Genomic DNA, 24,662 nt, shown 5'->3' on the forward strand with positions numbered 1-24,662 from the left:
TAGAATTAATTGATTTCAATTATCAAAAGTTTAAATAATCTGATTCCTATCATTTTAAACCCCCCCCCCAAAAAAAAACAACCCACACTATTTGCATTGAATTTGCTCACAATATCACAAATTTGAGCTGTTTTCAGGCTGCCATGCATGTTCAAAACATTACGTAACTTCAGAACGGTATATCCAGACGTTGCAAATTTGGTCTCATATGCGGGAGACTTCAAAGAAAAAAGCCATGAAATGGTGCGGCAAAATCTTTGCGCGGTGCGGAATCATTACATGAAATGTCGAGGGGAGTCAATTTGACCCCCCTACCACCCAGTTAAGATAGGGATAATTGCTTCCAACACACATGCCCACATCACATAGCATCACTTAGAGTGGCTACCACAGTAGTCGAAGCCTCGTTGGGAGACCCATCCTTTATGCTGATGGGGACGGTGAATCCAACAGTTTGCATGCGACACATTCCGGAGGGGAGGCAATAGTAGATTGCTGCCTCCACCTGCACTGCGATGTCGCACGGCAGCTCCTGGTCGACGTGGAGCATCCAGCTGTGACTTGGGGCGGGGTCACTCAGACTGGTCAGCCTCGTTTTCTCCATGACGACCTGCAGTTTCTTACCTGTGAAAAGCATCCAGAGAGCTGAGGCTCAGTAATTGGTTCGATGGTCCTCCTTTTGGTGAAAACATTTGATTCCAAACTCCACGATTTCTACACGACAGCTACAGTGACTGGCTTTCTGCTACCTCTATGTAAATGAGTGAAATGGGTATGATCTGAATGATTCATGTTGACAGAATGTCGCATAAAATGAGTGTATAGTTGTCACCTTCAGTACCCAGGAAACTATCTGGGCTCTTTGATACTGGTTTCTCAAGAAGCATAGCTTATCTGCAAGAAAATATTTTGCCAAAAATAGATGTCCAAAAGGAGTTGCAGATGTAAACTGTATGTTAATTTGATAAGCAAATAATGGTGTCAAATTTTCACTAACAATTGCAAAAATAGCCTTGTAAAAACTAATCAAACTCATCCAATCTCCTTTGAAATGATGAGCTTACCTGGCATTATGATCTGCCACGCACTTGGAGCGCCCTCTGTGAGGTAGCTGCCCGTAGGAAGTTGGACATCTAGACGTAGAGTTAGCTGGCCACCGTTCTCTAATGAAACACCCTCTACTGTCGTTGGTTCAATGCCCTTTGAGAGCAGCGACTTCACCTTCTTGGGGGCTGCTGGCTTACTGTCAACTTCTGTTCTGGGCACTTGGATGTGAACCTGGTCGTTGAGGACATAAGAGAGAGTAAGATGGCCATCCTGTGTAGTGATTTTAGGAGATGCTGCTTCTTTTTCTCTTTGTCAACATTTTTTTTTTTTGGTGGGGGGGGGGGGTTAGGTGAGATGAATATAGACTAACTTGGCCTGAACTTGGGCCTGAACTAACAATAAAGATGTTATCTCTTGATGATTCACTTTGATAGAATAGAGAACCAAACTTTCCATATGTACTGGGAATACTACTACCCCACAAGCTACTGTCACAAGTTTGTAATTACCAATACAGGGTCTTTTGTGAAGGATGCCTCATCTGTATTTTCAGGCTACTGAAAACAAATAAATAAATAAACTGAATAATAAAATAAATGAATGAATAAATAAATAAATAAATAAATAAATAAATAAATACATAAATACATACATATATACATACATAAATACATAAATACATAACTAACTAACTACATTGTAACTACCTAACTAACTAACCAACTAACTAAATAAATAAACAAATGAATGAAATTACTGCATCCTGTCAAACAAGCATTTTGTCACATCTATCAAACATCAGTACTTAGCATAATACCTCAGCAACAGACGATTTCTTGATATCAATGCATCGGATGGCGTGGTTGTTGGTGTCGGCCACATAGATCTTACTGCTGCATGGAGATACCACCAGTCCACCCGGCTCATTAAACTTTGCCTTCATCAGGTCGTCACTGTCCTCCTTGCCTGCTTCCCCAGTCCCTGCATACGTCACACAGTACCTCTGTGCGGCGTCTATCATCTTGATCTGAGAAATTTCATGTTAATCATTGACATGATTTCGTTCATATTGTTCTTATATCTCAATCTGCCAGGTCCCAGAAACTACATTCTGTGATTTCATGTTGTATCAGTTAATTACATTTTTTTTTTCATTTTATTTGTTACACAGTATTTTTCCTATCCACTGATAGCACTTCATGAAAAAGAGTCTAACAGTTTCTCTCATTTGAGCTCTCTGTTGTCCACAAACATGTATAATTGTTTTAGTTGCAAAAGCCTCTTAACTGCTGAACTTACAACTATTCTTAAACTGGAAACACATCTGAGAAGATGTGAGGTTCTGTTTCTCTCTCAAATTGTCAAATTACTTTGTTTGATTTTTAATCTGATTTCCTGCAAATTTAATGAATAATTAGAGAAGTTCAGAGGTGGCAATTTCATGATAACAACATAATATATGCAGTAAAAATCTTCCATCATTTGTGGCATTGGAAATGGGATGACAAAAGCTAAACTGGGACGAATTGTGCAATCATTTATGACCTGCTTACGAAATACTCAATCATACACAAAAACTGATCTTCTGTTGTCTTACAAAAGGTCAGTATAATAACATAGTAAAATTGAAGCATACTTTTGTAACAATTTTTGTTTCTTAAAGCCACAGAGCTGGCCTACAGCTTACCCATGGCAGAAACAACTTATGAAAGCAGGGGTCGCATTTAACTTTTTTTTTTGACTAGCCAGGCGGACTACTTAGAATCAATTTTGACACTGAAGCAATATTTTGGCTAGCCAGACGGACTAGTCACTTCAGAATTTTATGATTTTTTGCTAGTCCGACGTGATTTTGGGTGGCCAATGGCCAGTGGACCATTGCCAATTTCGAACCCTGGAAAGTGAACTGGATCCAAAATATTGAAAAAAAAAAAAAATTAAAATCAGGTGACTTGGAAGTAAGTTGGTAAGTATTTATGGGAAATGTATAAAATCTTGATTACACTGGAATAATAAGCCTGTCAAAAGCATAGCCATCACAAACATTTATTCACACAAATGCATAGAACCAATATTCTGTCAAATGATACAGCTAGTGCACATACAATAATCCCACCCAGGAGCAAGTCTGGTATACATTAACCCTATGCATTATCATTTTCATATTTTCATTTGTGTGTTAAAAATTTGGCCTTAGTTCACTGCCCATACTGATCAGTGGGTTGGCAAGTTGACTACTGGCCATGGTTTCTGCTTCCCATAGACAAGCAGACAAGTAGTTTTGTCAGGCCCTGAAGGAATCTAGGCATTCAACATTTGACCTTTGACACAAACTGAATCAGTGCACACCTTGTGATTGTACGAGTCAGCCACAAAGAGGAGTTTGTTCTGGTCCCATGCCACGCCCAGAGGGTGCTGTAGTCTTGCCTCAAGTCCCTTGCCCCCTGCATCACCATAAGCAAACAGATTCTGGGAAGAGGAGATGAGGTTAAACACAGTCATGAGCAATTTCACAAGAAAGACAAGCACTGAAAATTCACACCTTGGTTATGCTTTCACATCAGTGCAACCTTTCAAAATTTACATGGCTTGCATACTAAGACAAAAAAAAAATACACAACAGAAATTGTTATAGCTATCTTACATGGTAAACACAAATTATACAATGTATGATATCATCTGTATCATTTCAAAATGTAAGGGAATTTGAAGGCAACACGTCAAGTTGTAAACTAAGAGTAAGGATCAGTGATCATTCAAAAAAAAATTGTAGGATATAAACATTGAAAACATACAAACTATGTCCCAACCAAAAATGATACCAATAATTCTAAATATTTCAAGACAGTAAGATCCTCATTCACAAACTACAATCATTAACATTACAGAAAATAAGTTAAACATGAAACTTGACTGCTGAAAACGAACAGAAATTGTATCCTTGAAACACATTGTATGCCACCATCTGCAAGCTACAGCTTGTAGTTTGTAAAATAAATAAATTGAAAAAAAAGAGCTACTCTGTGGAGACCTCATTGGGACATTTTATGAAAAGTCACTGCACTTTTGATGTGTTGTTAATGAACTCTCACCATTGGGTCTATTTCCCCGCCCACCACATTCTTGACTGCCCCGTCCTTGAAAGACACCCTCCGAATGGTGCTGCTCTCACTGTCAGCGACAAAGATGCAGTTGAAGGGCTCCTGGGGGGCCAGAGCGATACCTGACGGCTGGGCGAAGCCCGCTTTGCGGGGATAGGAATTGTTGCGATTCTCCTCCTTGCCGCTGCCCGCATAGTTCATGCACGTACCCTTTGCGTGCTCCCTGTGGGACAGACAGGACAACTATCTGATCATTTTCTGAAGACTTCAGGGAGTGAACAGAAATAACTGGAAGATTGGCACTGCACACGCTGATGAAGTACATAAGGACTGAGTATAACACAGCTGTGCTTTGTAAAATTGCCCAAGCCAAACTCATCTCAAGACCTTCTGAAAAATGATCAGTGCTGCTGGTGAGGCTTGTAATTTAACATGAACTTTGTGATAAAAAAAAGGGAGGAAAACATACGTTTATACTGTAGACCTATGTGTGTGATAAACTCTGTGTAAGAAAAAGAAAATGCATACCTGCCCACTCTTAAATTTAGTTAATTGGAATAACTGGGAGAAAATAATGCAAAACTAATGCTTTTTAAGTACCCATCTCCCATACATTACTATCAGCACGTGATAACAAAAACAGGTAGACAAGGTTGAATAATGCTTCTTCTTTCCTGTTAAAGAAATATGACTGTTCCTTTCGGACGGGAGCAGTTGCAGGGGCGGATCCAGGAATTCCGTAAAGAGGGGGCGCAATTACAAAATTAAAGGGGGGGCGCACGCACCCCTCCCCCATTTTTTTCTTTTTATTTCTTTTGTTTCAACAAAAAATAAAGGGGGGAGCGTGCGCCGGCTGCGGTCCTCCCTGGATCCGCCCTTGCAGTTGGCAGGTATGAAAATTTTTCTCTGTAACACTGGTTTCATTAAAGATGCTGCTGTTAGATATTTATGAATATTCAAGCTTCACATTGAAAATTGAAATGTATTCATAATGAATAGTTTCTGGGAAAACTACAAAATAATTTTATCAGACCATGCACAAGAAATATTCTGGCCTGTGTTACTTTTACAACATTAACAGATGACAGGCGACATATAGCTTTTCTGATTATATTCACCAATTCCTGATTCAGTCTTCACAAACTCTTTACTGAAAAGAGGCATAACACGTTATCTTGACAAGTCAAATCAAATCTGATGACAGACATGACAGATGTTAAAGGAAGTGGTCCTGAGGAATGAGATTGAGAACTCACACAGCCTTGAGCCACTGCCCATTTGAGAGAAACAGTCCCCAGAGCTGATGCGTGCCCGCCATGGCGATGAAGAGCACATCCTCATTCGGAGGACCAAAGGCCACATCCCATGGGGAGCTGATGACCTGCTCTACCCCCTGACCTCCTCCATAGGGGTCATTGCCCTGCTCTCCTGTGCCAGCAATGGTGCTGACACACTGTCTTGACAAGTCAATCTGTGTAGAGCATTCAGTCAGAATCTTGTCATGAAAAACTCTGTTACCGACGCACCAGAGTAAGAAGTGTAAATTCTGCAAGTGAGCAGGCTGGTTTGTAGAGGAATATGGCCACAGTGTGTGTGAAGGAGAGGAGGATGTGAGAATGTGACAGAGAGAGGAAGAGAGTTTAAGGGAGAGGGCAAGAAAGACAAGCAACCAGTATGTGTATGGATACAGGCACCAGTACTTGAAAGCCTAGAGTTAGCTAAAGACCATTATCACTGCAAATGTGTAATGCTGAACTCATTGTGTTAACTCTAACATGAAAAGCAGAACTATTGAATATAGGGTTATTTTTAAGTACATTTTTTAAACAAACAAACAAACAAACAAACAAATAACAAACTTTCTCCAAATACCAAAATATAATTCACCATAAAACAAATTAAAAAGGGGGATGTATAAGCATTTTAGGTCTCTTAGAGAAGATAATGGACAAACCTTCCTAATGGCATGGTTTTCAGTATCAGCGACATAGATGACATCATCTGCCCAGCAAAGTCCTTGCGGGGCATGAAACTGAGCTTCATGGTACAGACCATCTCTTAGCCCAGCCTGGGGCCCTCCAATGCAATGCTTGACCTCACCTTCAGTAGTGGCTATCACTACCCTGTTGTGGCCAGTGTCCGAAATAGCCAGGAGGTCACCTTTTGGGTTGGTGGTCACCTTGCCTGGATACAGAAGGGGCGTGTCCACCAGAGAATCTTTGATGTTCAGGAAGGGCAGACTGTGCGGGCTCAGCATATCGCGAGATTTGAAGTGAGCAGAGCAGAGCTCGATCGTCTCAAAGAGGATGTCGCGGTGGCCCTCCCCGATGATGGAAATGATAGGTTCCCCCAAGGGGCTAATAATCATGAGAGTGGGCCAGCACTGGATATCTAGGTCGTTCCACATGACGGCATCGTGGTCGTTGATGACGGGATGCTCGATGCCGTAGCGCATGATGGCATTCTTGATATTGGTGGACACCTTCTCATTCTCAAACTTGGCAGAATGGACTCCAACCACGACAACGCCACTCTCTACGGGATACTCCTTCTCGAGGGCCTCAAGATCAGGCAGAATGTGCATGCAGTTGATGCAGCAGTATGTAAAAAAGTCTAGAACAACCACTTTGCCATGTAGGTGGGATTTGAAGGACAATGGTCCAGAAGTATTGAACCATTCAAGGTCTGAAAGAGAATGAGACACTGTTGCTTCATCAAATCTGAGATTATTCACTGGTGCAAAAATAGGACATTTCTTTGGCTTTCAATAATTATTCTTAAAATACATTGCATATATGCACAACTGAGCAACTTGAAATCATACAACAGAATGTTTGAAAGTTTTAGAAATTTGTTAGGGCATGTTAATTCATATGGAGTCTGAAAAAAGATTTTAAAAATAATCAAGTCCAACTTTGCTCAGACTTCCTCATCTCACATTCAAAGATCTTTAGACTTTTTTTTAGTACTCCTGATCTCAAATGATCAACATACATGTAGGTTGGGGGTAGCAATAATGAATAACAAATATTAAACTCATTTTGAAACTCTGAGTATAAATCATAACATCAAAAACAAACGAAATAACAAACAAATGAACTGCAAAAAACCTCGCTCAAACTTTACTGCTTGAGATGACATGATTCAATATCCCAAACTGTCACCTACTCTGGAAAACAGAAACATTCACGGTACAAAACTTTCTCGACTTGGAGCCAACTGCCTTTTTTGCAGCATGAAACTTTTACCATTTAGCAAATTGTTACTGGTATTTAATGTATTGTACAGACAACAATTTTTGCTTTGCATACATCATTTACATGTGACCTTCCCAAATCTTGGCTCTTCGCAAAATTCACAGAAGTATCATGCATGCAAAATTGTTTTCCTCTTACAGTAAGTTGCCTAGGTTTAGATTCTATATGCTAATTCTGCCATGAAGCCAATGGCAATGCCTGCAAACTAAGTTGACGGCCTTGAGAGAAAAAATAGGCCCTATCTTCTCTTGTTGATGAAAAATGTAACAAGAGTACTAACACTCTGAACCTGTACCCATCCTACAGGCCACACACTGGTCTAGTGCAAGTGACACACACACCATACACATTTTCTTGAATTTTGCCAATTTGTGAAGATGGGTCGAACTGGCCCTTCTCCTCCATCCCACATACTGTATTAGCCACAACTTGGATTTGACCCGATTGACACAACATGATTTAGAAACAAAGTTTTGGCACAATGTATGACATGTAAATACCGAATGAGTGTTGCTGATCATAGATTTCAGATTGTCAGAAGTGTATGATTCTAATATTTAAAGACACTCAGTCGTGGCGAGTGGTTTGTGCGGCACGGAGACGAACGCAACACGCTGCCTCCCCCATTCTGTATCAAATGTAGTGACCCCCGAATGAGAATAGCGCTGGCTCAATGGGTCAGCGAAAATACGGTAGGCTACAAGAGAGCTCCCTGTGCTTATCTCCTAACCCAAAATGGCTGTCCCGAGAGCTTCCGAATGGACGCACACTCTCAGTGCGCATGCGCATGAAGAGAGGCCAAAAGAGCCACGCGTCTTCTGGCCTCTCTCCTCCAATCACCGCAGCTCGCGGTGACAATATATTTGTGTATGATGCGTACACACACACGCACGCACACACACACACACACACACACACACGCCGCAGCGTCTTCTGGCCTCTCTCCTCCAATCACCGCAGCTCGCGGTGACAATGTTTGTGTATGATGCGTACACACACACGCACACACACACACTTGTCTCAGTGGTAGCATTGTCCCACACGTTTATGGATATAGCACCGAGTCTGCCATTGCGCAATTGCACGCACAAACTTCGGTCGTTCGGAGTTTACGTACCATTAGGGATGGCGATCGGCTGCCTTTAAGAAACTACACACACTCACTGATGATATGATAAGCAAACATACACAGACTACTGAACCATACATAGACTGCTGAACCATACACCATATTGAGTAGATGGGACTACACTTTACGGGAACGTACTTTTTCCGCAAAATCATTGTTTTCTACCTACCCTTCGGGAACTCAACCCCCGTTTTCTCATCCTCACTCGATGATAGGCGATCTAACTGAGACTGAATGATGGTTTTTCGTTCATCTGGGGTCAAAACTGGCCTAAGTAGAGCAGCGCTAACCAACTGAATTGCCTTCCCCATCGTTCTTTCTCCGTGATTCCGTGATTGAGCTGAGAAGGACGCCCCCTGGCCTTTCATGAAACCTCAGCTCAGCGAGCGGCCGCTGGATGCCGCAGCCGCGAGCCGCCGAGCGAGCCTGCCGGGCCGGTGCGCCGGGCTGAGAGCGAAGAATTGATTGGCTATCCATCCTGCCGCCGCCGTGGGAACATACGAAAAGCTACAGGAGCTAGGAGCTAAGGAGGACAGATTGATCGCGTGGTGTAAATCTACTGGCTTTGCGTTGGCAGAACGTTTTGAATTTTCATCGACATGAAGGCAAAACGGAAAACTTGTTGTGTAGGGATGTTCAACGCATATCATCAAAGTGTTCTGCAAAGTCTGTAATGTCATTGTCAGTTGCCTCTAACTGGTTGGTGGTGGTGTTTATTGGCGCTTTTCAATCAATTTGCCTCTAACTGCAGCTGCAGAGCGGTTTATATCTGCGGGCTTTGACCACGTGTGTGTGGTTACCGTTGTGTAGAATGTTTCAGACGTGGACGAGACAAGCTCCTAGCCGTTTGTAAATTAAAACTGGTTGAATAATGTGTGCGACAGCCGCCTCTAGTCAGTACGGAGTGGATGTCTGTCTAGGTGAAGATGTATTGGAGAAGGCACCTCACTGCCCTCATGGTAAGGACCGATGAAGGGGACGTGGGGGGAGGGGGGAGCATTTACACTACAGCCACACTGCCCACAGGCAAGGGGGAGGGTAACTGCGACCAGCCCCAACACGCAGTGTTGGGGCCAGCACATGAATATTTACGTGCGCAGTGTACTGCATACTGATTTCGAAAATGGTGAATGGGATGGGGAGCTAGGACTACGGACCCGTATATGGCCGTGAAAAAAAACGTTTTTTCAAGATCATTGGACCAGTGTGAACAAGAACAAGGTGAACGAAGGGTATTTATTAGATAAGAATCTTATTTATACTATAAAAGTACGTTTTTTCCTCGTGATATTCGAAACTTACGGAGGTGCGAAAATCTGTGACAGACTGTGTATGTTTTTCAAGCTTACCGATATAGCACTCTATTGACTCAGGACGCTCCCACAGTGTGTAACTGTATACGGAGCGTCCCGGGGTTAGGGGGAGGGGGACGTCTGTAGACCCTCTACATTTATAGGGAATCTACTGTCATTATGAATGTCAAAATAACACTTTATTTCTGGAAGTTACACTAGTGACAACAACAGTCAGAAGTGTATTCTTGGCAAGGTCGTTAATACTCCTCAGTCTTACGCCAACGGTCGTTTTAATGTGAATTCAACAGTATTTAATCGGGAGGAGATTCTTTATATTTCTGTTGATTCTGAGGAGGTTTGCTCTTCTACTTTAGCTTTACTTAGTTTATCAAGAACTTTGTTGACCTTCTTCTTCAAAGATAATATTGCCTCCGGACCAAGTTGTTACATTTCTATGAATATGATATCCAACACCACTGATATGGATTTCAGGAACACTTGAGCCGGGACTATCAGTATAATCAACCAAATGATGGGGGCCAGCAGTATATCATAGTTATGTAATGTTAACTTGAAGTTGAGATTTTGGAACAAATTTGTTTACCGGTACAGAATTGATTGAATTTATGTAAGTTTTGACACACAAATGGGCCTTTAAAGTTTTAGGCATTACAGAACATTGATTTTGAGACATGAAATGTGCTAGAAATTGGAATATAGGCTCTAGATAAGCAGAATATGACATTCAGCTTGATAGAATTATTTCACTTTACAGTTTAATGTGTGTGTCTGTCAAGTTCAACACTCCTTCACAAATTCAATGTAGAATTGAAAATTAAGATGAGCATTTTTTTTCATTGACCATCTGCAGGTCCAACACTACTGTTTGAACGATTCCAACATGGAAAGCAGAAGTCTCAACGATACTTTGCGTGCTCGGCTTGTCGGGACAGGACAGACTGCGGCTTCTTTCAGCTCTACTCTGACGTGGAGATCGTGTCAGAGACCAAGCGGCTGATGAGAGAGGAATTCAACCGATCCCGACAGCCATGGACGAGCCAGGAGGAATTCTATGATAGGTCGGTTAATCATCCATGCTGACATTTTCAGCAAGCATGATTAGGAAATATGGGTAGCAGCGTTTTTGCATAAATAACAACTACCAGCTATCGGGTATGGTAGGGATTCGCAAGTTGACCTTTGCCCTCACTGTACTTTTTTTGTTGTTGCTGATTTTGTGTTAGGGAGTAATTATGATATTAATAATTATATATGACTTATATATTGCGCCAAATCCACTCTGTAGAATGCTCACGGCACATACCATGATCGCTGGATAGGCAGATATTATTTCCAACCAGTACTGACGGTGCTCACTCTCCACTCCTTAGGGAGCATTCCAGCCAGTTGTAGTTGCCATCTTACAGGCACGCACATGCTCATCAACCAACATTCTCCTCCTACCGGGTACCCACTGGCTCCCATTTATACTCCAGGGTAGAGAGCAGCAATGTGGACAATGTGCCTTGCCGAAGGGCAAACGAGTAGTGTTCTGATGTATTTTCTATGATGTAATGTTCACTGTAGGGGTTACATTTGCATCACATTGACTGTCTACTTAGACTATTAAAACTATATTGGCACTGTTACATATATACAAGTGGGTTGGTCTACTAGTAACTTACATTCCTAGCATAGTACCAAGTCTTACTCGGGATATTCACTGAAATAGTGTAAATGGGTAAGTTTAGCAAGTTATGGCTATTAAATGCGTTGGGTTTTACAGTTTATGTAAATGCTGTGCTATGAACTGCATTAATTATTGGCTGGTACAGCTGTATCTCCCAACCCCCCCCCCCCCCCCAAAAAAAAAAAAAAGTTTCATTTCTTTTTATTTAATTCAATCTACAGGTAAAAGAAATGGGCAAATAACCCTTTCAAAATGAATTGATGGAGATGTCTAATTTGTTTTTGATATCACTCTGACAGGTTCAGGCAATCTTTGCAGCTCAACGAGGCGGACCGTACCTACTGCTCAGACTGTCACCTGTTACTTCTTCCGGCAGAGTGCTCCAGGCATGCAGACCATCGTCTGAAGATGGGGATCAGTCTTGGAGACCTCAAGAGACCCAGCTACCTCATGGAGGCTATTGAAAATAACAAGACAAATGCAGTAGGTCTTTGTGAATGCATGAATCAAGTCTAACTTGGAAATGTTCTGTTTTGTAAAGATAAAAGGTGTGCAATGTTTTTAAGAGCGAATTTTTTTTCTCTCTTTTCTTTGAAAATCAAATGCTTGTGCTTGTGCTTGTGTGTAATATTTTGTTATTTTGAAAGGAATGTAAAATCCAGAAATGTATTGTATAAAGTTTACAGTAGATCAATGTATGACCACATTTAGTATTTTGATAGAACTGTATAATTTTTTTTTTTTTGAGGGGGGGGGGGGGATGGAGGGAATCTTTGAAGGTTGTCTGACTCTGACAGAAGTCTCTCACATCACAGACTAAATGTTTTATAATGGAATGTATTTTGCTGTTAATATAATTATGATGAGATAGTTGACATGTTTTGACCCTCTCTCTCTCTCTCACTGTATTTCACTTTGCAGCAATACTTGTTCACATCAAAGACTGTACAGTTCTTGGTTGATACGCTCCAGTCTCTTGGATTCAACAGGGTTCTATGTCTGGGTGTACCAAGGTAAACGCAAACTCCCCTGTCATAGCTTTTACTTGACATGTGGTGATAAAAGCAACAGTCTTTAGAGTGATAATTGCTTTAGCTCACAGACCCTTTGGCTGAGGTGAGCTATTGTGACAGCTTTTCATCCATTGTGCATCATGCCTAATTGTTTTTACAGTTTGTCTTGTCACTGAGAACATACTTTGATTTTCACCAAGCTGTAGAACTGTAATGTTACAAACCTTTTTGTTTTAACAACACAAATACTAAAAACATTTCTGTTGATTCCAAGAGCCTGTTGTTGTGGGGTTTTTTTTTTGTTGTCGCCCCATTTATAATTGGAGCCATTTTTGTGTAACCTTGTTATAAATTCTGAAATCCTTCATTCTTAGGACCTTTCTCTCTTTCTAAAACTTCTATTCTTTCCTTCAGTCCTTCAATTCATACAACCTTTTTAAAGAATGTTTCATTTTCAGAGCTTTGTTTTAACCATTCATTTTTCAGAACCCTTGAAATTCTTTAATTTTCTTTTCTTAACCAAATCCAATTTCATAGTCATTGTGTTTACCCATTAATTCCAGACCTTTCAATTTTCTAAGAGTTCTTTTCTCTATCACTTAAACCCAAAAGCTTTCTGGCGTGTGAACACTGTTGGTTCCATTGACCTTATTTTGTTAACTCTACCATTCTCAGCTCATTGTGTTTGTTGCTAGATTATCAGAGTCTGTCCTGTCAACCTTGCATTATAAAAATGTGAATAAATAATAAATTTATGTGCATCCGATATTCCAGGTTGCATGAATACATCACTTCACAAGACTCAGTCGAGCTGGACAGTCTATTGCTGGATATTGACCATCGCTACGTAAGTTCAGAAATTTGCCCTAAATTAATTGATAACATGGTCATATGTGCTGATCTGAGATGTGTATCGATCATATCAGTTGACCTTTTCAGAGGAGATTTTTCGCTGTAGCAAATTTGTTTTGGAGGTCAATTCTGAACACACACACATGCACATACAAATATTTAAAGTCACATCTCTCAACATACGTAAATCAGCAGTTAGGAAACTCTTAATGAATTTTCACAGGTGCAAAAGAAAAGAGAAGAAAAATAGATGCAAACATATTTTATTTGCATTGCAATTTAAATGCATATTAGGATTCCTCTTGGAAGAAGTGTCATGTGACATTTAGGTATGGAAGTACAGATTCCTCAAGACTGTTCTCTGTCTTTCATGTTTGTAGTTCCTATTGTCTCCCTATTCATGTTTCTTTCCAGAGGTTAACATCCTCATCAATTCCATACCAAGTATTGAATTAGAACATGTCTGTTTCTGTTTCATTATTGATATGAATGTAATGTTCCTTATAAATATGAGTATTTCCTTCTTTATTTCAAACACAGGGTCAGTTTTATCCTCCATCCCAATTCTGCCGGTTCAACATGTTCAACCACTTCTTCCTGGATGGTTCCGGGAGTCAGGAGACATGTAGAGAGTTCCTCTCCAGGTCTGGTGGGAGAGGGGTCGTCGTGGTAACCGACCCGCCATTTGGAGGGCTGGTGGATGTACTTGCATCGAGTGTGCGCTGGATCATGAAAATGTGGCAAGCAGATGTTGCAGGTACATTACACTCAGGGGTGGGAAGGGGAGGGGAGGGCCTTCGATCTTCTGAGCTGAGGTCTACATTCTTACCATACCGTGTATGTTATTGCATTCCTGGTGCAAGTCAAATGTCTGAATGACTGCTAAACCATTTGGTATGGCAATATGTCACATATTGCTGTCAAATTTCATGCTGAAGTGTACACTCTTTTGTCATTTTTTGATCGTCACTTTATTTTAAATTTTCTTTGGATGCTTTATTCTATATAAAGGGGCTTAGGTTGTGTCGGAATACAGTCATGTTGTTTGAATATACCAGGTCATTCACCAGTACCATGGTTCTTATTTGTCAAGTATATGTACCTGTAAAAGAGAGAGAGAAGAAAATAAGTTGAAATTCAAATATTCATCTATACGCAAGAGGAAATATTAAATTTTTGATTTGTCATCAGTAGCAATCCAAAATTCAACTTCTATGGTATCCCCCTATTAATACAATGCTTTCATTGTTTTGTTGTATGATATTACACAGACTCAAATGTCCAACTCCCTGTCATATGGATCTTCCCGTACTTTCTGGAGCAACGTATCATCCAGAATCTCACAGGATTCAAGATGCTGGACTACAAGGTAAATGCTGATACCCCATCCACTTTTTTTGTTCTCTCTCTCCAAGGACTTAGGGTTAGGGTTGTGATAGGGTTTTAAGTTTGGTTTGATGTGAGGATTAGGATAAGGGTTAGGGTTATATTTGTGGGTTGAATTTATGTATGGCTTGGTATGCAGATATTTCATGGGAGCAACTGTCATGGAACCAGCAGCTACACTCTGGTCACTCTGCTTATCAATATTTTCATTTTGAAAATCAAAATCTTAGCTACATGGTCCATTAGTGTGTATAAAAGAAGCTACAAATGATTGTTGTTGAATATGATGGTTGAATGCTGTAAAACAAGTGGAATCTGTGAGTGACTAGATTTACTGTAAAAGCGGGAGTTTTCACACAAGTAATTTCTCATGCTTAGCAGGCTGAAATGAATTACAAACAGCTCATTGTAGCCATAGTCGTTAAGGACTTTGGTTTGAAATTTTGTTATAGCCAAACAAATAAAGTGTATAATATATGGATAATAATTTTGGGACTGAATTTTTAATACATTGTAAGGATATTTTTTTTTTTTTATAATCATGTTCATTATAACAGGAGTGCACTGTACCACTCTTCTCACCCCTTTCTCAGGTTGACTATGACAATCACCCTCTCTTCAAAGGGGGACCGAATGCCAAGAAGAAGGGGTCACCAGTCAGGGTGTTCACCAACATTGACCCAGCCAAGATAGAGCTTCCTGCATCAGAGGGATATAGGTAAAAGAGATTGATTGATGCCTAGGTCTTTAGATAACACCAGAACGGTAGTAACTGCTGGATACTGTATTTGTATTTTTGGAGGGTTTGTTGTTGTTGTTGCTGCTGCTGCTGTTGTTGTTGTTGATGTTGTTTGTATTCTATATTCCGTATGTAATCAACATAATTGGAATACACAACGGATGATCAAACTATGATCATTGGAATATGGCTGGATTGCCCTGCCCAGCCGTGCCTACAAGACACTGCTGTTCCACCAAGGGGTCCAAGAAAACCATTTAAACAACGACATTATACATAAGAACTAAAATTCAGAAAACAATTTATACAAACAATGTTCAGAAATTTCATTAGTCAATTGATTTTATCAAGATTTAACAACTCAAGCGAAATATTGCTTCCCACAGCACAAATGTGCCGTATATTATCTCCAATGTGAAAAATTATTTTTTTCTCTAAAAAATAGCTAAAATTAATTCCTCATTCCGTCACGGAGATTTTCCAGTCATGAATTCAATTACTTGCATACGGTGTCTTCTTGAAAGTCGGAATTTACAACATATTACACTCCTGCAATATATGACACATAAAGTTAGTACATGCAATTAGTGTCACATAATAGGCTACTAAGTCAACCCCTGCCACACTGGTCTTTTTTTTTCTTTTCTTTTCTTTTTTTTTTCGCTCATTTGTACACACATGTAAATGGATAGAAACAAAAGTTTAACCCCTTTGGCACTGCTACTTCAAAATGGCATTGGCATCCATACCAAGAGATTGCTCATGGTAGTAACAGCGTTGATTTTTGGCCAATCAGTTTACGCCTTTCAGTTGCATTGTGCAGGCTGAGTCTCTTTTCACATTAGAGCAGCTCACTGAATTTTAGTCATTGACCTCAATCAATGAATGATCGTTCAGTAGATGATTTCTTGTAACTTTCTTCTAGTAGCAACAATTTTTACTGTAAATTGTGGGCCAAACAGTATATATTTTCCAAAACCTGTGCTGGTATAAAATCCCAAATACTTTACATTAGTTCACTCAATATGACGATATATCTTTGGAAGAAATGTTTTCAGAAATCAATAAATGATTATTTCTTAGCACTGAAATACAAAACAACCTCCTATCATCACTTGCAACAATGTTACCTGGTTTTTGCAAACTCTATCAAGGACTCGTGTAATGGCATGTCATCAAAAGGCCCATGTGTGCATCAAAGTATTTCTGATTTTGATTAAATCCTTTCTGCAGATTCTGTGAGGAATGCCAGCGCTTCGTGGCCAGTGAAAACCAGCACTGTTCCCTATGCAAAGAGTGCCCCTCCAAGAACGGGACAACGTACAGACACTGTGTGCCGTGTGCCAAATGCGTCAAACCGTGTAAGTATGCTACTGATGATCAGACAGGTTGCACCAGCGCATGTACACTGTAATGCATAGTTCTTTTCCTCTCTTAGGTCCTTCTATGGTCACTTTTAGTAAAGAAATCTGATATTGAGTACATGCCAATCTATCAAGCAACATCTTGCTGTGCAGTCACATCTCAAGGACCTGGGTAATACAGACCAAAAAAAAGGTGTTCAAACGAAGTGAGAGTTCAGGTGTGAGTTTCTTCAATTTGTCTCCCTCTACAAATTAAATTCGTTAAGATCGCAACTGCTGATCTGTAAATTAACAAACATGCTGGAAAAAAGGAACCAGTGGGACTCAAACCTGTCATCTACTGCTTTCCAGGCAGCGACACTACCACCAGGCCATCCCTGTTTGCCAGCAGTGACACGATGAACATGGAACAAATACCCAAGCTCCAAAATTCTGACACTGTTATGTTAAGTAGTCCAAGGCGGACAAGGCATATTAAATGAAAGAAAGGAGTGAGAGTTGTTTCTCATCAAATGGCATTGCTTGATGGCAGGGGCTAAAGATGTAAGTGATGCATCTAGCCTGTCAACTGTCCTTGTCAAAGTAACTACAGCTGTGGTTATTTCACATAAGAAGTAAGAAGGGGTTGATTGACAAATTGCCCTTCATTGATGTTTATAAAGATATTTTTTGGTGTATTAGCAGCAGCTATGATGAAAATCATGGACATACCTACTAAGGGGCTACATATGTTATTACAAAATCCAGCATGACTGTAGAATTAAATCTTAAATGGGTACAGTTTGCACAACGCATTGCGAAGGGAGATGATCATTTAGATAAAAATATCAGGTAGCATACAAAATAAATGGATGAGTCATAAATTGTGGACTGCGTTGCTACCCTGCTATCCCTTGAAAGTGTAACACAACCGGGACCGTTGTGTATCGATGTCGGGACTCTCCTGTCTTGGCATACAAAGGACTCAATTCTCTCTCATATATCACCGCATTCGTACGTAACTGATATCACAAATAAATACACCGGTTATTGCCACGGTAATTGAATTGTATATGGCACAAGCACTTTACTTGCCTTTATTCTCAGAGATGGATGAATAAAACATAGGAAAGTATATCACGGAGTTGCCCACAGCCCTTCACAATCTCACCGACTGCTCGTATACGGACTACCTACACACTGTCCTTTCCCGGCCTTGGCTAGGACGCAACTGACCATTTGTCAGTTCCCGTGCTGACTCTTATTCATACCGCGCGCGTCTAAACGCACGCCCCGTCCGTACCCATATACTCTAATACAACGTGCGTACACGCACTATCGTGACTTACAGTGTGACATCACTTTGTTACACTACCCCCCTCCAAAACAAGTCAGTCCTCTGACGGTGAAATAACAACGATAACAGAAGCGATGGTATTAAACTACTTCCCTGTCAGTGAAACAACTTTTATTTGACAGCCTTCTCATATATCTGGCTTCTTTCTGTATAACTATACATAATTCATAGCTTCCTCTAAACAAGATGTTATTCTTTCTTCAAAGCCTACTCGCTCTTTAGCAGTCATTCATTAATGGGACAACATACTGAGTAAGCCTATACACATCACTTATCTTACTAAGTGCAAAACATAACAAACCTCAAAACTACCACCTGATATATGGCTTTCATACCTGTGGCAAAATTTGGTAACGACTCAGTGTAAAGCCGCATATTCATATAAGAAGTCAGCCTTTAAAGCTAAAGAAACAAGGTGGAGTTTATAACTTCCTAGTCTATCACAATTTCCATCTTATGCCAAACTCCAATGAAAAAGAAAACTACTACACAGGAATGTATTTATTCCCTTGAGAGTCATATTACATGGAATGCATACTCATTAACAGTTAATAGTTACTTATCCCTTGTGGGTTTTTTTTTTGTTGCAATCAGTATTCTAACTCAAAAAGGTAAGAAAACACTCTTCAGTTACAACTCTTTCCTTCAGACCTGTAATATTCTGTGATAGAGGGTATCTTAAGACATAACTCTCTGACCTCCAATGCTTAGACAGCGTAAACATCGATGTTACAAATAATCAACGTTTTCAACTCTTCCTTTTATCTGAACTCATGACTTAAACAATCCTTATCATTGCTATACTGTCATGATAAAACATGTTATATTGTCTCACTTTGGCCGAAAAAATACACAAATTGAAACATACTTTATTCTTGATTTCGCTACTTCGAAAAAGCTCTTGTGTTCTCTATTCACAAATCATAAGGTTGAGTAAAATTAACTACAGCTTTTTAGATTCATAACACGCTGAACTTAATGGCAGTCCTTTGTCAGGAATCTGGCCTCCAGGTCGACTTAAAAAGTCTGTGATGGTTTCCTCTTGGCAGACGAGGATTCCCTCCCGAAAGGTCTCCCTCTTTACTGTTTGTTTGATGCTTTTCACCCTCCCTTTGCATTCTTCTTCCAGGTCGTCTGTGGTGAGTGCACATCTATTTCCCCCCGGTTGACTTTGTGAAGTTTGGTGGCGCCACTGGTTTGCCGGTTGCCTTCAGCGGAGTTGTGCATAACCATTCGGTACTCCCTCTCCTTTTCTTCCTGGAATATTTTCATGCCCTGGGCACCGTACCATGTGGTGGTACTGTTCTCCCTTACTCTAACAGGCAGTCCCATCAACATGCGATGCGCCTCAAGGCTCCCGATGTCTTTCCCGAGCTGTACGCGTCTGATGTCAGTTGAAAGCATAGGAAACACATCGCTGGATCCGTCACCAGGGCCATCTGACTCCGTGACATCCTCGGATGTACTATCCGCCGCCCGTTGTTCCGCCTCTCGTAGAGCCCACATCCCCCTTGCCTTGCCAGACAGAGGTGTTTTGCCCCCCTCTTCGACATACTGCCGGGTAATGGGCGACACTCCGATCACAAGCTGGTCTCCACCTCCGTCATCCGGGCCAGCATCTCCGGTTGGGGTGACGTTCGAGGGCCGCTCCCTCGTGTCTGACTCCGTGACATCCTCGGATGTACTATCCGCCGCCCGTTGTTCCGCCTCTCGTAGAGCCCACATCCCCCTTGCCTTGCCAGACAGAGGTGTTTTGCCACCCTCTTTGACATACTGCCGGGGTGACGTTCGAGGGCTGCTCCCTCGTGTCTGACTCCTCCCGTGTTGGCTTTGGGGTCGCTGTGGACCGACCCAGTCTCCGCTGCTCCCCAGTCTCGTGAGTCTTCCGCAGTGGGCTGCTTCTCCTCCGCGTACTCCGGCTTCTGGGGGTCCTCCTATGGGGACTTCTCCTATGGGGGCTCCTCCCTCTACCCGTTGGACTCTTCTCTGCTGGCATGTCACGGTGTGTCTTTTCATGGGCCCGGAGGTTGTCGATCCTTCCATAGCTTCGCTTGCATTCGTGGCACTCAAAACGCCTCGGATGCCTTTGCTGACTTTCGATGTGTCTCTGGAGACTTCGGTGGTGGCCGAAGTACTGTTGGCACGTGTAACACTTGAAGTTTCCACCCATAGTGAAACGTGGGACGTGTTGGCTGGTGATGTGTTGGTAGAGGTGTAGCGCCTGCAGGTGGCGCGTAGGTGAAGAGGCGCCTGCAGGTGGTGTGTAGGTGAAGAGGCGCCTGCAGGTGGTGCTTAGGTGAAGTGACGCCTGCAGGTGGTGTGTAGGTGAAGAGGCGCCTGCAGGTGGTGTGTAGGTGAAGAGGCGCCTGCAGGTGGTGTGTAGGTGAAGTGACTCCAGGCGAGCCTTACAGGAATACGTCTTTACGATGTAGAGGTGAAGACACCTTTGCATTCTACGTAGGTGACTAGGCTTTACGGCGACTTGTAGTTAATGCAATAAATTGCACATGTCGGTGACGGCGCCTTTAGGCGTCGTGTAAATGAAGTGGATAACAAAATTTGAATAAGATCGGAAAATCTTGCTAACAATACGAACAAATACAATCAAAATCCCTGAATATGCATGACAGAATTCCACCGCTGCCACCAAATGTAACTCCTCCGGGACCATTGTGTATCGATGTTGGGACTCTCCTGTCTTGGCATACAAAGGACTCAATTCTCTCTCATATATCACCGCATTCGTACGTACCAGAAATCACAAATAAATACACCGGTTATTGCGACGGTAACTGAATTGTATATGGCACAAGCACTTTACTTGCCTTTATTCTCGGAGATGGACGAATAAAACATAGGAAAGTATATCACGGAGTTGCCCACAGCCCTTCACAATCTCACCGACTGCTCGTATACGGACTACCTACACACTGTCCTTTCCCGGCCGTGGCTAGGACGCAACTGACCATTTGTCAGTTCCCGTACAGACTCCTATTCATACCGCATGCGTCTAAACGCACGCCCCGTCCGTACCCATATACTCTAATACAACGTGCGTACACGCACTATCATGACTTACAGCGTGACATCACTTTGTTACACTAGTATTGATTTTAGCTCATGAGGAAGCAAACATGGTACATCAAAAATTCAGTCCAAGTTGTTGATAAAGATATTCACACAATACAGCTAGAAATATACTTAATACTTATCCTCTCTCCTTTTCTCTCTCTCCTTTTCTCTCTCTCTTTCTCACTCTCATCTATTTACTGTAATAGCTCTTATTTTTGCATACCGTACCAATATTTTCACGAATTAGGAAGTCACAGACATTTTTGTGAGATGTTGTTTCGCACTATTTAGCACTGAGGCTATCGTAAGTGCACTAATGCCTGTATGTTCAGTCCATTTTCGCAGGTTGTCATATTCATGGCCCAACTGTGATTCACAAGATTCGCAAAAATTTAACTAGTGCAAAAATAACAGCTTTTGCAGTAATTACCTGTCTATCATCTATCTATCTATCTATCTATCTATCTATCTATCTCTGTCCATCTACTAGTATCTATCTGTCTATCCATCTATCTGTCAATCTACCTATCTATCTGCCTATCTATCTATCTCTTTATCTCTCCATCTGTATCTGTATGTATCCACACATTGATATTTCTGCCTATCTCTCATCTGTATATACAGCATTCACTCACTGTACCACGTGTAACCGATGCGAGCTGCCATCTCATGTCTGTGGGCGAGTCCATCAAGGCTGTCACATCTGTGGGGACCTGGATCACAAGAGGAGGGACTGCCCTGAAAGATATCGCCCCCGCAAGAGGTATGGCTAGATATCTTTATGACACCCCACTCTCGTCAAAGCAGTTACAGTTTCTGTCCCCAGAAATCCTCTTTAGACAATTGTTATCAGCCACATTGTTCAACCCCTTCCCCCCCCCCCCCCCCAAAAAAAAAAGAAGATAGTAGTGATAGAAAAATAATGATGATGATAATGAGCACTGATATTATGTTCATTATAATAATCATAGATAATGTAAATTATTTATATATTGACTTAGTATTCTTTACTTAGGGTAGCCCCATCAGCGGTTTTTACAGTTATCCTTGGGGACCCTGCGACAGCATGACAAAATACAACAATTAATGCAGAATACACAAAGTTACAAATAAAGGACATTCTGCATTACATAGCAATATCAAAATAATAGTAATAAAAAGCTGTATGTAAAGTGCAATATGGTGATGATGGTGATAATGATTCACAAATTCATCACATTATTTGAAATATGATGATGCCCTTTACACAATATAGGGATATGAAAATGACCCAATTCTACTCCAAGAGAGATAGATATATATGCTCTTCTAATGAGTGCTTGAAGGGAGGTAATGCATTATTGTTGTCATTACAGTGATAAATTGTCATTCAGTGAGTTACATCTTTGGAACAAGTAGTACAGTGAGAGCTAAATCAGGGCATTAACTAACCCTCATAGTGATAGATCTCTTCCAATAGTGGTTGTACCATGAGACCTTCACTTTGCGGACTACAGTCAACCTTGCCTAAGTCAAATCTATTTGGACTGAAGAAATAGCTTTGACTTATGAGGGATTAAAGATCTGACTTACGAGGGATTAAAATCAATCGAATATAATATAGGGAAGAGGATTGAAAAGACCTTCGACTTAGGTGAATATTCGACTTATGCGAGGTTGACTTAGACAAAGATGACTGTATAACCTCCTAGGACTATAGCATTGAGGACAATAGCCTTTAGGGCAGTAACTCTAACCCTGTCATTAATGAAAGTGAAGGTACATTTTGTAGCGTAACAAAGTCAGTATCTCTTGATTGATGAGTTATCACTGTCAGAAGAAATGGCTCCGAATAGATTATTTGTAGTGTGTTGTTACCCATGACATATTTGTCAGTGGTGTGTGTGTATTCAGGTGCAAAAGGTACTTGTTTACTCAAGCTTAGAAAATAGTGTCGTGAGTGGGTTGATATGTAATTGTCTGGAAATGCATATTTGTACACACCCATTTGAAAGAAAAATTGAAATTTCTATTATCATAATTGAAACCTTCCAAATGTTTGCTAATCCATTTTCCCACATTCTGAGCAAGTCTATGAATCATTGTGTAGGAAGCAAACGTAATGCTGCAAACATATGTCGTAGCCCAATACATTAACCCATGGAGGACGGACTGATTTTGCTACAACACGCATTTCCCATAGACACTTGCCCTAGTATACTTGGGACTCGTCCTCATTGCAGGTTGAGTGCCTATAAAATTGTTGTAAAGCACATAAATACAAAAAGAAAAGTAGGTTTACTGGGTTTTTTGCCACCTGTACCACCAGGTCACATGATGAGATGAATGGTGACAAAGCCAGGAAAGGAAAACTGTGGCAGAAGAAGAAGAAGAAGAGAAGGAATGCCGAGTCCACAACATCACAGATAAGATTTGGACCGGTGGAGGAGGAGGAGGATGTTGCGTCCCCAAAAATGGCTGCTGGATCACTGGAGTTTGGGGATTCCCCCCTGTCGGGAGGGGATTTCCCCTTGTCGGCCACCAGCCAGAGACTTTTGAATGGATCTTCCAATACTTTACACGAAACCAGCTCTGCACAAGTGGCTGAGGAGGTTCGAGAAGGAGGAGGAGGAGATTCAAGTCCATGGAAAAACGAAGAGCAAAGTGAGGGTGGTATGGAGACCCATTTGAAAGAGCGCCCCCATGTGCCCATCCATGAACACTCTGGGCAAGAGCTGACACTGGAGAGAGACATGTGCAGAAAAATGAGTAGACACCAATCTGTTAGAAGAGAGAAGCGCAAACCCTTGTCCCACAGACCAAAGCAGAGGATTATGGGTAAGACAGTGAGGCTGATGCAAAGGATCCACAAAATGCGGTTGAAAAAGAAAATTAGACTTAAATTCTGCAAGAACTCATAGCCGTAATGATAACTGACCAAAAAATCATATCATGGCTCAAAATTAATGCCAAATAATTCAGCTGCTTGCTAATCTGTCTTTCCCTTTCACTCAGCATGTCATTAGATTTTTTTTTTCGGGATATTGTAAGTGTGGTTGCATTGGATTTGATGATTTGTGTTCGAGCAAACTGGCAGATTAGGGATAATATTCAAGGCTTTATGAAGGCTTGCCTAGCTGTAGCAGATTATGCATTTATTCAAGTGTCTTAAGTGGAAGTGATTTCTATCTTTGTTGCCTGTAAAGATGATACTATATACTCACATAAATTGGAGTATATAGCAATTTATTTCTCTGTTGCATTAATATTACAATCTAAGTTATTGATTTCACTGTAGAAAATGTGGAATTATGTGGATCAAATCCATGAAAATAACATCCTAGCAAGTGAAATATGCCAATTATGTACTACACATAGAGTTATTTATTTAGTATTTTGTGA

At 41.1% G+C, this 24,662-nt stretch overlaps 2 protein-coding genes across 2 annotated transcripts; one reads left to right on the top strand and one right to left on the bottom strand.

Moving 5' to 3' along the window:
• Positions 1-261: 261 nt before the first annotated feature.
• On the bottom strand, positions 262-8,845 carry LOC139713989 (NHL repeat-containing protein 2-like). The gene is made up of 8 exons (XM_071625745.1): positions 8,704-8,845; positions 6,103-6,833; positions 5,405-5,619; positions 4,140-4,371; positions 3,397-3,516; positions 1,865-2,074; positions 1,065-1,278; positions 262-624 (listed from the first exon to the last, which is right to left on the bottom strand). The coding sequence occupies exons 1-8, from the start codon at positions 8,843-8,845 to the stop codon at positions 362-364; spliced, it is 2,127 nt and encodes a 708-aa protein (XP_071481846.1). The 3' UTR covers positions 262-361.
• Positions 8,846-9,405: 560 nt separating this feature from the next.
• On the top strand, positions 9,406-24,181 carry LOC139712866 (rRNA N(6)-adenosine-methyltransferase ZCCHC4-like). Its single transcript, XM_071624678.1, has 11 exons — positions 9,406-9,493; positions 10,701-10,908; positions 11,819-12,002; positions 12,441-12,532; positions 13,307-13,379; positions 13,925-14,141; positions 14,656-14,753; positions 15,364-15,488; positions 16,743-16,870; positions 21,906-22,044; positions 23,590-24,181. Exons 1-11 carry the CDS (start codon positions 9,406-9,408, stop codon positions 24,179-24,181), a joined length of 1,944 nt encoding a protein of 647 aa, XP_071480779.1.
• Positions 24,182-24,662: the final 481 nt, after the last annotated feature.

Source organism: Diadema antillarum, unplaced genomic scaffold, assembly GCF_040938485.1.
Source record: "Diadema antillarum isolate AM-2024a unplaced genomic scaffold, OU_Dant_1.0 scf00000005, whole genome shotgun sequence".
NCBI classification, from domain to species: domain Eukaryota; kingdom Metazoa; phylum Echinodermata; class Echinoidea; order Diadematoida; family Diadematidae; genus Diadema; species Diadema antillarum.